General features: G+C 53.3%; 1 protein-coding gene across 1 annotated transcript in view; it reads left to right on the forward strand.

Annotated features, from left to right (window-relative positions):
* The window catches only part of CDH22 (cadherin 22), a 67,657-nt gene that overhangs the window by 22,732 nt on the left and 32,161 nt on the right, over positions 1 to 12,764 (forward strand). Inside the window, exons 4-5 of the mRNA XM_032419607.1 lie at positions 6,586 to 6,753; positions 10,278 to 10,471. Of these exons, the coding sequence (XP_032275498.1) occupies positions 6,586 to 6,753; positions 10,278 to 10,471 (362 nt within the window). The remainder of the gene's footprint in view (positions 1 to 6,585; positions 6,754 to 10,277; positions 10,472 to 12,764) is intronic.

Consider the following 12,764-nt stretch of genomic DNA (forward strand, 5'->3'; position numbering starts at 1 on the left):
AGATAGATAGATAGATAGATAGATAGATAGATAGATAGATAGATGCTTCCCACTCTCATCCCCTAATTGCAGCCCCAAAGGTAGCCACTTGGTGTATATCTCCTATGAGATCTTAGACTCACTCATTCACTTGAAAAATATTAAGTTTTTTAAAATAAATAACACATTTCAAGGTTCAAAATTTATCCAAACAAATATTTAGTGGAAATTCTTTACCCCTTCCAGTCCCCCAGTCACCCAGTCTGGGTCCCCAAGGCAACCAATGTAATTTTCTTGGGTATCTTTCCAGAGCTATTCTATGCATGTACAAGAAAATAGGTACATGTATTTGTTTTATTTTTTTACACAAATGGTAGCTATAAACACACACTATATACACTGCTTGCATTTTTCACTTAACAATACATCTTGAAGATTATTCTATATCAGTACATAAAGAGCTTCCTCATTCTTTTATTTAACAGCTGTTGTGGATACACTAAAATTTATTTCACCAGTCCCCTATTGATGGACACTTACGCTGTTTCCAATCTTTTGCTACAACGAACACTGCTACAGTGAATAACCTCATACATATATCATTTTGTGCTTGTGTGAGTATATCTGCAGGATAATTTTCGGGAAGTAGAAAAGCTGGGTCAAAGAGCACATGCATTTGGAATCTGGATAGATAATGCCGAAATGTACCAGATTACACTCCCGAGAGCCACCCAGGAAGGTGCCTGCTTCCCCGCCTCCTCACCAACGCTCGGGGTTCATTGATGACTTTTAGGCAGGGAAGTGACATGCTCAGGTTTTCATCTTAACAAGATCCCTCGGGCTGCTCTCTATAGCATAGCTCAGAGGCAGGCATTGAATTCAGGGAGACCCAGTAGCCTGGGGTCTCCATCACAGAGCCCCAAAGGACAAACACCAAGGCCTGCGCCTTTCCCCGGCCCCCACCCAGACTCCTGAACCTGTTCCATCTAGCTAGGGAGCCAGAGATGACACAGGATTGGTGGCAAGGGTTAGTTGAGATGCTGAGGAGGGAGAATGAGGGATGACAGTGAGATCCTGCCAAGGGCAAACCTTGGGGACCTGGGTGAATGTAGAGAACTAGATTGAGGGAAGAATCTGGGGGTTCCCAGCTTTGGGCCCTGGGATGGGAAGGGGCACCATCTATGGAAACAGAGGGAGGAATGTCGATTAAGAAAACTAGGAGCAGAAAAATTAGTGAATATGCCCTGCGATCAGGTGCAGAGCTAATTCATTCCATTTTAACCACGGCGGGTTTAAGAGGAGAGAGGAAGAAGAAAGAAACATCTAGAACATCTAGCAGGCCGTCTGAAATACAGGCCCAGAGCTCTCTAAGTAGCTGGGGCTCTCTAAGCTTTGGTTTCCCATGTGCACAAGAAGGATAATAATTCCCATCTCATGTGACTCTTGTGAGGATCCAACGGGAGAGTTCCTTCCTTCATTCAACAACTCTTTAGCGAGGGCCTGCTATGTGCCTGGCTGTGTTCTAGGCTCTAAGCATATGGCAGGAGGCAAATCCAAGACCCTACCCTCATGGAGCTTTAATTCAAGTAGGGAATACAGAAAATAAGCCTATCCATGCATAGCATAACGTCAAGTGACAACGAGTGCTAGGAAGACACAGAAAGCAGGGTAAGGGGATAGACTTCGATGAAGAAATCAGGATGGGCCTTTCTGGGGAGGTGACCTTGGGCAGAGACGTGAATGAAGGGAGGGTATGAGCCCCTCGGTATCTAGGAAGGAGTGTGCAGGCCAAGGGAACAGCAAAGGTATAAAGTGCCCGGCACAATCCCTCGTACCTCCTGGCAAGCCAAGGGGCTGCTATTGCTACTGAAGCCTTCATTCGTTCAGCCGGAGGAGGGGGCCCTTTGAGTTGATCTCCCTCCAGAAAGGGACGAAGCGACCAAAATAAGGGAGGGGCCAGGACTGAGTCTGGGAGATGGCAGGGGTGAGCCAAACTCCAAGAGAGTGAGGAGGACGGCCAGCTTCTCAGAAAGAGCATCCCCCACTGCGGGGAGTCAGGAAGAGAGTGGCAAGCGGGAGGCCGTGGAGAGCCCGGGAGGGCAGGAACACTTCCCAAGAGGCCAGCGCGTGGCACCAGGCAAGGCAGGTGAAGCAGCGCAAATGAGGTCCTTGTTCTAGGGTCCTCCACTTTCTCAGTCTGAGAGGGTCTTTGCTGACATCTCCCAGGAAGGACCAGATTTTTCCTCCCCTTGCCTTCAGCCCCACTGCGGGAGCCGCCCTGGTGCCATTCCCAGCCCCAGCTCCATTTCCCCAGCCAGGAATATTCCGCTGCTGCGGGTCTATATTTAGCAGCTGCTGTGAGGTACAGTCTGTTCTCGCTGTGCAGATAGCAGGGAGCAGAGCCGGAACGGGCCCTGAGAGGAAGGTGTGAGGGAGAGGAGGGGGCGGGGCTCCATGGGGCCGAGTGCCAGAGGACGAATTAACTTGTGTATTTTAAAGGCCAGGCCTGCCAGCAAGCCCCCCACAGGGGCGACAGGGATGGCATTTGCGGGCTAATGAGGCATTGCTTGGGTTCCAGGGCCCCTTCTGCAGAATCTGGAGGGGGCGGTGGGGGTGGCGAGGACAATACCTGGAACTGGAGGTGATGGGTGAGGACAAGGCTGCAGGGAGCTGTGGCCAGGTTCTAATTTTCAGCACCCGCCCGCCACCACCCCCACAGGACTAGAAAGACGCTCTCAGAGACTCCAAGTTATCTGCTGAAAATTCTCGACAGGGCCAGAGATGTCTGTTTTCCTGGGATGAATGAAACAAACCTTTGCTGAGCACCTTCTAAGTGCCAGATCCTGGGGTCAGGATGATAAACTAGATCTGGTTTCTGCCCCCCAGGGCTTTTGTTCCAACAGAGAAGCCAGAAACAATGACACCCAGCCTGTGAGATGGGGAGACAGAGGGTCTGTGGCAGTAGGTCAGACAGTCTAAGTGTTTATTGAACACCCCCAATGTGCCAGACCCTATAAGTAAGATGATGAACAAGGCCAGTAGGAATCTCTGCCCTCATGGAACATATTGATCGGGTACCCAATCCAGGACTTGGGGAGGAAGGGATCATCATGGCATCCCCAGAATGTGCGACCTGCCGCTGGAAACTTTGTCTCATTTAATTCTCTTAAAAGCCTTCCAACTGGGTAGCCCCATTTTATAGAATAGGAAACTGAGGCTCAGAGGCACTCAAAAAACTTGTCCAAGGTCAGATAGCATGTAAATAAATGGTGGAAAGAAGACTTGAACCAGTCAGTCTGACCCCAAAGTCCCTCCTTTCTGCACGGCCTCATATCTGCCTCTGTGACCCCTACACATAGTATGTCTTCAGTAAGCATCTAATAAATGAGTGAATGAAGCGATTTGCAGAGCCAGAAGGTTTCAAGGACAACTGCATGGGCCGATTTGGGGAATTTTACCCCAGAGCCGGGAGAAAGGCACCAGCCCCCAGGGTGCTCCTCCCAGCGTCAGGAGGTGGAGTGGGGAGCAGAACATAGCAGGTAACAGAATATGCCATCAATTCCTCCCACCCCTCTAGGTAAAGTGACTTTGCCACTGCTCCTATCAAGAGGTGAAGTCTTGAGAGTTGCCTGGCTGGCTGAGATGATAGGGCATGGGACTCTTGCTCTCAAGGTCATGGGTTCAAGCCTAATGTTGGGCATGGAGCCTACTTAGAAAGAGAGAGAGAGGTGGAGTCTTGAATCTGGGAGCAGAAATGATGTTCTGCCAAGTCCCAGATTAGGCCTTAAGAGGCCTTGTCGCCTTCACTCTTCTCTCCCAAGACCCCCATCTAAGGAAATGAGCCCAGCCTGCTGAAGCCCGGAGATGCTCTAGCTGACAGCCAGGAACCCCCCACCCCCTGCCAGACCTATGCCCCAGGCCTCGCTGGGCCTTCTGGCCAGCTGAGCCTCTAGTGAAATGTGACTGCATGAGGGAGCCCAGGAGAGGAACAGGCCGGAAAACATGATCTCTCCATCAGATATCTACTGCTTTGTGACAAACTGCCCACAAACACGGTGACTTAAAACAGCAACAGTTTTTTATTGACATAATCCTGTGGGCTGGCTGCACAGTTCTTTTCACCGGGGTCACTCGTGTGGCGACAGTCCACTGGCAGATCGGCTAGGACACTGGTGTGCCTGGGCCCCTACCTCCGTGTGGCCTTCCCTCTGGGGCTTTTCTAAGCAAGGTGGTCTCGGGGCTCCAAGAGGACAGGCCCCAGCACACAAGGGCTTATCAAGCCTCTGCTTTTTGTCCCACTTGCTGATGTCCCATTGGCCAAAGCAAGTTGCGGGGCTAAGGCCAGAGTCGGTGTCCGAGGGGGTGACCCAAGAGTGTGCCTATCAGCAGGTGTGCTTTATGGGGAGCAGGCATCCCAGCCTGTCACTGGGTGTGAGCCCAGGGCCGGGTCCAGAGGCAGCATGGCCTCTGGGTACCCACCTCCTGGTCTCCCAGAGATGGCACCTGATCGTCTAGAAGGCTTCATGACCAGTTGCCAAGTGAAAAGAGGTTAGTATCCCTACTTCCTCTGGAGCTAGAAGTGGCAAGGACAGCAAGGAGGCAGTCACATGAGCAGGGCTCCTCACCCGCAGGGGTGGACCTCAGTCAGAGCCCTGCTCCAAGCCCCACGCATGAGTTTTTGGTGCACAAGCTCACAGGTGCACCGTGGCCCCAAATCCCAGCACCGCCTCTGCATTCCACGAGGTCCTGGATGCAAAGCGCATGCGCACGGCTTAGCACGCGGTAAGGGCTCCACTGGTCGGCTCCCCTCCCTGCCCTTCCGACTGGTTCACTCAGGGAGCCCTTGTCTCTGGCCTGGTTGGCCACTCCACCATCAGTCTATCTGTCTGCCCTCGCCTGTCCTCCCTCCACCATCTTTCTTCCCCGCTTCCCGACCCTGGGCCTCCCTGCTGTCTTCGAGAAGGGCTGTTCACTCAGTCTCTATTATTCTCTGCCTTCCTTTCTCTCCTCTGTTCTTTCCCTGTTCATCTGTCTCCAGGTCTCCGGCGCTCTGTTCCTCTGTCTCACTGTCCCTCCCGAGTGCGCATTTCCCTCTGGCTTGACCACTTACCTCTCTCCTTCTCTCTGTCCCAGCGCTTTAGGTCTCCCTTGCTCTCTGTTCCCTCTCCAGGGCTGCAAAGCCTCAGCTGACAGACCAGTGGAGGCCTAGGCCCTAGCCTCATCGCCAGAAGGGCGCCCCGCTCATAGTCCCAGTGTTGGGGCAGGTCAAGAAGGGCCAGTTCTGACCAGAACTGGGGTCGGTGGGGAGCACGCTACTACTGGCAGCTGGTGGGTAGTGTTATCCCGCCCCAAACATCAATAGTGCCAAGGTTGATAATTCCTGCACTGTATGCAATTGTCCCCATTGTCCAGATAAGGAAACTGAGGTTCAGAGGAAGGGATTTGCTCAAGATCACATGGTCAAAAAAATGGCAGATCTGGGATTTATCCCAAGTTCATGTGCTTCCAAGACTCCTCCACCCTTGGGAAGACCACTCTCCGTAAAGGAGGGGTCAGCAGGGAGCCCAGGGAGGGGTCTCAGAGGCCACCGGTGGAGGGTCTGTACGACTCTTGATTAGATAGACTACACATTTTCCATATCTCCATGTGATCCCACAAAAGCAGGGCCACTTCCTAGATGCCCTACCTCCGGCTCCCCCAGCTACACATACAAATACACACATACACGCACACACTGCAGCCTCTCCCCTCGTTCTAGCACCTTTATTGGAGTCTGGGGGCTGTTTGGGGACATCAGGAGTCGGAGATTGGGTTTTATGGGGCACATCATGGGGCTGCTGGTGCATGACTCCACCTGGCGTGCAGGCCCCGGGTACCACCTGTCACCACCTGGTACTCGGCAGGTTGGAGCGAGTGGCGGGGGAGGCTGTGAACGCCTCATCGACTCTCCCCTCCACCTTGGTCTCCCACTGGCAGGGAGACAAGAAGCTCGGTCTTCTGCTCGGCAGAATTAATCTGTGGTCAACCCCGTTCCTGCGGCCCCTGCCCGTCTTGCATCAACAGCTTGAAGGGCTGTCTGATCAGTGATTAGCCGGTGCCTGGACAGAGAATCTAGGGCTGGGCCAGGGCACGGGGACCTCAGGGGCTGGGGGCCGACTCCATCATGGAGAGGGGCGTGTGAAAATAAGAGTGTGCGTTCGTAACTGTGAGTGTGCACACGTGTGGGTGTGGGTGTGAGCTCACGTGTGTTCTTATGTATGTACCACATAAGCGTGTGAGACATACTTATGTATGTATACAGATGAGTGTGACTCCAAAGTGAGTGTGTGAGTGTGGGTGTGAGTCCGGTTCACCATGTTAGCACTCAGCAAGCTGCTGTTCCCAGCCCGACTCTGCTGAGGGCCACTGACAGAGGGATGAAAGAGCGGATCTGAGCAGGTGTGAGTGTGCGTTATCCGTGAACACGTGGGTGAGTGTGCGTGAGCATGCGTGGTGGCTGCTGAGCCTGCACTTGCCTGAGCCCCGCCTCTGCCTGTGGAGGGGTCTCTGTATCAGCTCGCAGCTTCGGGGGGGGGCATCCCTGGCCTCACTCTCACTCACCCGCAGGCGTGATCCGGACGGCCGTGCCCGACCTTGACCGCGAAAGCCAGGAGCGCTACGAGGTGGTGATCCAGGCCACAGACATGGCGGGCCAGCTGGGTGGCCTCTCCGGCTCCACCACCGTCACCATCGTGGTCACCGATGTCAATGACAACCCACCCCGTTTCCCGCAGAGTAAGTGAGGCCTTCCTAGAGGGTGATGGCCGCATGCATCTGCATCCACCTGGTAGACCCCCAGCACCCCTCCCATCAGGCTTCCATGGCAGGTACTGTGGGTGTCCGTTCATCCTTCCAGCCGCCCACCGAGCTCATGCTTCCCTTTAGGCTTCCACCAAAAGAGAAGCTTGAATCTGTCTATCCATCCAAGGCACCCATTTCCCCCCAGTGCCCCTCCAATCATGCTTCTTGCAGAGGAAGTCCTCAAAGTTGTCTGATAGCCCACAAGCCAAGTAACACGGTTACCTTCCTACCCCTCACCTTGCTTCCTGCCGCGGAGGAGCCCCCATCTGTCCACCTACTCCAGCCCCTCACTGGCCCCCGCACACACCCCATTCCTGCTTATCCATGTGATCTGCCACTGACCCAAGCTTGCAAAGGGAAGGGCCGGGGAGGGGGGCTGGAGTGACAGGTCTGTCCCCACGATGAGCCTGGAGGGCAGGGTGCTGCGCTTCTGAATTAGGTCTTTCCACTCTCTGTCTCTCCAGGCACAACAGGGGACAGGGGGGTGGGGGTGTTCTCTGGCCAAGTCCCCCACCTCCCCCTCAGCCAGCCCCTTGTCCAGCCTTGGGCCCAGAGCCGCGCCAGGGAAGCCGCCGAAGCTGGCAGAGACTAAATGCTGCAGGGAGCTGGGCTGATCCCTATCGGGGAGTCATTACTTGAGGTCTGCTGCTCTCACATTAGGCCCGCCACAGGGGACCGACCCCCACGAGATAAGGGAATCCAATCCCTTAGCTGAGAGCGCACCATCATCATCGGGGCCTAGCACCTCAGCCTGGACTCCGAGCGGGGTGGGCAGAGCTGCCAGCTGGCTTCGCGTCGCCAGGGAGCCGGGCGCACTAGCTGGGGGCCCCCCCGCCCCCCGATGTGGATGGGGGAGCTTTGAGGCACCGTGTGGAGCGGTGGGGGCCACCCGGGCTTCTGCCCAGTTGTGTGAGGCTCTGTGCCAGTTCTGAGCGGGAAGCAGTGGGGCAGAGCAGAGAAGAGGGACCCCAGGCCCCAGGAAGACTCTTGTTTATTTATTCATTGATTCATCCCTTCTTTATTTTTAACATTTCTTTATTGTGAAATATGCACACAAACGGAAAGGTGTAAAATAGAAATGTCCAGTTTGGCAACTAATTATAAAGCAAATCGTCCTAGAGACCACACTCCTGGACCCCAGAAGCCTCCAGGTGCCTTTCCTGAACCTAGCGGCCCCCCACACCCCCACTTCCAGAGTTAACCATGATCCGCTATTGTGATCGCTACCTCCTTGCTTTAGAGCCAGTTTACCTACATACACATCACCCAACACTATAGCTTAATTTCACCTGGTTTTTTAACCTTAGATGAGCAGAATCATATCATATAACCTCTTTGCGGTTTGCTTTTTTTCCTCTCTTAAAATTATGTTTATGAAATCACATGTATTCATTTTCGTTGGGGCACAGTGTCCCATCGTTTATCTATTCTATGTTGATGGACGTTTGGTTTGTTTCCAGTTTGAGGCTATGATGAAGGATACTGCTCTGAACATTGTTGCACCTTGTGGAACATCTCCAAGTGCCGGTTTGCACGCATTTCTCTGGTGTATATACACACGGGAACAGAATAGCTGGCTCATGGGATATACTTATCTTCAGCTTTACTAAACAAAGCCAAACTGTTCCCCCCATGAAAAAAATGCATGTGTCCATTGTAGCCCATCCTCCCCACCACTTGCTGTTGTCAGACTCTTTAATTTGTGTTAACCCAGCGAGTGTAGACCCATGCTCCTTTTCATTCATTCACTCCCTAGTCACTCACACATTTCATTTATGCGACAGTCTGGTGTTCTGCCAGGCTCGGAGAATGCCTGATGAATAAGAGATGTGGTTCCTGCCTTCCAGGAGCTCACACTCTGGACAGAGGAGAGAGGAGAGAGCAGGGAGAGAAGAAGCAGAAACTGATAGGGAAAGGCAGGAAACCTTACAATGGGATAAGCTTGGTGGCCCTGGGGCACAAGACCAGAGCCTGGAGGTCAGTCTGAAAAGGCTCCCTGGAGGAGGGAACATTCTGTGAGACTGTAGGAATTGGGGAGGGCACAGCAGAAAGGAGAATAAAGAGAGGGGATGCCTAGAGATGAGGAATTATAAGAACCTCAGGCAGGCTGAAGCTGGGGTCAGGGAGAGGGAGGCTGAGGCTGCAGAAGTCGGCAGGGGCCAGGCAGTGAGCATCCTGTAGGGCAGGCCAAAGGGCTGTAGGGCTCCATCACAGGACAGCCAGGAGCTATGGAAGGGATTCCAGCGGGGGAGTGGCACAGCCAGCATGTTTTAGAAACAGCCCCTCTGGCTGCCATGTGAGAATGATTCAGAGGCCACCGCTCCACACAAGGAGTATCCAGACCTTGGGGACTCCAAGAGGCACATTCTCAGCTCCACCGGCCCTACTTCACCTGCACTGGCTCCTCACCTGCAAATCACCCTCATCTTGACCTCAACTCTGGGAGGAGAGCAGGGTACCGCTCGTGTCCCATCTGACCTCATTCCCTCATGTTTCTGCTCTGCTTCTCCCCTCTAGCCACAAAGGCCATCTTGCCATTCTTCAAACATACTGGGCATTGCACCCACGTCAGGGCCTTTGCACCTGCTGTTCCCTCTGTCTGGAATGCTCTTTCCCACAAATCTGCTTGGCTTACTCCCTCACCTCCCTCAGACTTTTGCAGAAATGTCATCTTCCTAGTGAGGCCTTTCTTGATTACCCTATTTAAAACTCCACACACACCCTCATCGGCATTCCCTGTGCCCCTTCCCTTACTTTTTCTCCAAAGCACTTATCACCATTTGATATACCACATGTTTTACTGATGTGATTGTTTGCGTCTTTCTCTGCCTGTTAAGAGGAAAGCACTGTGAGAACTGGGATTTGGGTCTGTTCTGCTTGTTGCTATAACCCCAGTCCCCAAACTGCATCTGGGACATCATAGGTGCTTAATAAATACATGGGAATGAAGGAATAAATGTCATTAACATCAACAGCAACAGGAAATCGGCATGAAGCCCCGCTCTTTTACCATAATTTGTTCCATTTATTGAGTAGCTACCATGAGCTAGGCACTGTACTAAGCGCTTTCCATGCCTCCTCATCTAAGTTAACGGGGACTGTGACAGTGCTGTTAGGAAGGCACAATTTCCGTTCTACAGATGAGGAAACCAAGAATCAGGATTACACAGCCAGGACTGACTCCAGAGCCTGAGCCTTGATCACTGGGATCCTCTGCACCCCTCATGGGCAGACGGAGAAACTGAAGCCCCAAACACTGCAGGCACTTTTCCTATCAGTCAGCAAATCAACCCAGGGTCAGAATTAGGACCTTCCTCTTTGCACTGCCCGCTTGGGAGCCCCTTGCAGACATTGCCCTCCCGGGAGCCCATCTGGGCCCCTTCTCCTCTCCCCTGAAGCTGGTGGGAGTTGGGGTAGGGGCTGCCCCCCATCTCTGTTCACAGCTGTATCCCCTACAGAAATGTACCAGTTCAGCATTCAGGAGTCGGCCCCCGTCGGCACGGCTGTGGGACGGGTGAAGGCTGAGGACTCAGACGTGGGCGAGAACACAGATATGACTTACCACCTCAAGGAGGAGAGCGGCAGCGGCGGCCATGTGTTCAAGGTCACCACGGACAGCGACACTCAGGAGGCCATCATTGTAGTGCAGAAGGTGCTGCTTGGGGCGGCGGGGGGCGGGGGGGGGGGGGCAGACCCGGGGGGGCGGGAGGGGGGGGTGGCCTCAGAGCAGCCATGTGGCCCCACCCCACTCCACTCCAGGGATTGGGTCTCTCTGGGGACCCAGGACCCCCCTGGGGGAAACAGCGATGGTATCAGTCCCATTTTACAAATGAGAAAATGAGGCACAAAGAAGATAAGCTGCACAGCTAGTTGTGAGAGCCCGGATTCAAACCAGATTTGGATCCACACTCAGAATCACTGTGCTGTGCTCCTTCGAGTCCATGCCCTTCATGCTCATCATTTCTTTTAGTCCTCATGCTTCCCTCTGAAGAGACATCCATTGTTAAGCCCATTTTTACAAGTGAGAAAACAGAGGCATAGAAAAAGAAAAGGGCTCACCCAAGATCACACCTGTAAGGGGCAGAGTCAGGATTTGAACCCAGGTCTGGTGACTCCAAGCTCTTTCCTTCTTGAGTCTAACAGCCCTCCTCCCCTACTGACTAGCCCAGGAACTAGAAGCTAAAAGAACAAATTCAGGGGTCCCTAGGGGAAGGGGATGGAGGTCAAATGAAAAGCACAAATCCATCTTCTAGAACTTGGTCGTGGGCGTGGCAACTCAGGGCTACTCAGGCCTTTGAGACCATCACCCCAGCCCTGCTCTCCCACAAGAGGTCAATCCCCTGCACTGGCCTGCGAATGATGGTAGGCCTTTGTACGCCTCCAGGTTGGGAAGCTCACTCCCTGCCATTGTCCAGCTATTTCTCCTCCCATTCAGCCAGAATCTGTCTCCTAAATCTGCTCCCATCAGCCTGGGCCTTGCCTTCTGGGACACGCAGAAACATCTGCACCCTACAGCCCTTCATTCACTCAATAAGCACATATGACCAGCTCTCTATGTGGCCTGGAGGGTTTGAAAAGAGAGAAGACTCCCAATTTTTTCAGCTACTGCCCAGAAGATTAAAATAGAGTAGCTATTACTTATAATAAATGTATACCATGTGCCAGGCACCCTTCAACTGCTTTTCATGTATTAATCAATCCCTACGACAACCCTCTGAGGTACTATTATTGCCCATTTTATAGAAGAGAAACTGAGGCCGTGGCAATTCAACAATTCGCATCCAAGGTCATGCATCTTGCAGAGCAGACTAGGGCTATGAACCCAGGCAGTCTGGCTCCAGAATCCACCCTTTTAAGCATTATATGGCTTTCAGTCTTCAGAGTTCCATTTGTCCTCTGGAAGATGAGCCCATTTCACAGATGGGGTCCAGCATCACAGAGCAGCAGAGTCAGGCCCTAAGCCCAGCCTCTGCATTTGCTCTTACCCCCAGGCTGCCCCTAACCCCCTCCCCCGTCTCAGGCCCCCCAACCTGCCCCAGCAGTGGCGCCTGAGGCGTCTCGGGCCGCAGAGCCCACGCCTGATTGATGACCTGTCTCCAGAACCCATCGCTCACTCACAGGCCCAGCTCCGGCCTGCCTCCCTGCATCCTGATTTCCCAGGCAACAGGACAGAGGAAGGAGGTGGCCGTGTTTACTGCTGGAGAAGGTGGGGGCGGGAGATTCTGAGAGAAAAGGGGGGTCTCTACGCACAGGGCAGGTCTTTAGGAAGGTCCCTTGCCACCCAGATAGCTCCCCCCACATGTTGGAGGCGCCCAAACCCCACCACTGCTATTTCCCTTTGCTATAAGGCGTTGTCTTTAGAAGGCCGGAGCCAACACATGGCCATGGAGCTCATTCATCAGAAGGTCACCCATTAGCACTCCCTGATGAGAAGCAAGGCTCAGCATGGGTTTAGCCAGATTTCCAAGGGAAGCTTTAAGGCAGCCTGGCTTATCAGGCTCAACTCATATTAGTTGCTGCCGGCTAGGGACCTGGGAAATGTCTTAAGGAGACCCTCACAACTGAGGCTCAGAGAGGCTCAGAGAGGCTAAATAGATTGCCCACAGACACACAGCGAGTCAGCCGCAGATCCAGTGCGCTTTCCTGGCGTGGGGTTAAGCGCCAGGACTTGGGAGCAGCACTGCCTGGGTCTGAATCCTGCCTCCGCCAGGGCCTAACTGCTAAGTGACCTTGGGCCTCGATTTCCTCTCGTGTAAAAGGAGATAATCACAATACAGCCCTCTTACGGATGTCGTAAAATTAGATGGGTAATGCACTGGTACACAGTAAGTGCTCCGTGAATTAATAAATGCATGAAATGGTCGGACATACTGTGCCTGGGGGGGGGGGGGGGGGTTGGGAAGTCAGATGTCAGCGTCCTTTAGCCCTGATGGGCTGTGTCCCTT

The sequence above is a fragment of the Phoca vitulina genome, unplaced genomic scaffold (assembly GCF_004348235.1).
Source record: "Phoca vitulina isolate PV1807 unplaced genomic scaffold, GSC_HSeal_1.0 scaffold22, whole genome shotgun sequence".
In the NCBI taxonomy this organism is placed as follows: domain Eukaryota; kingdom Metazoa; phylum Chordata; class Mammalia; order Carnivora; family Phocidae; genus Phoca; species Phoca vitulina.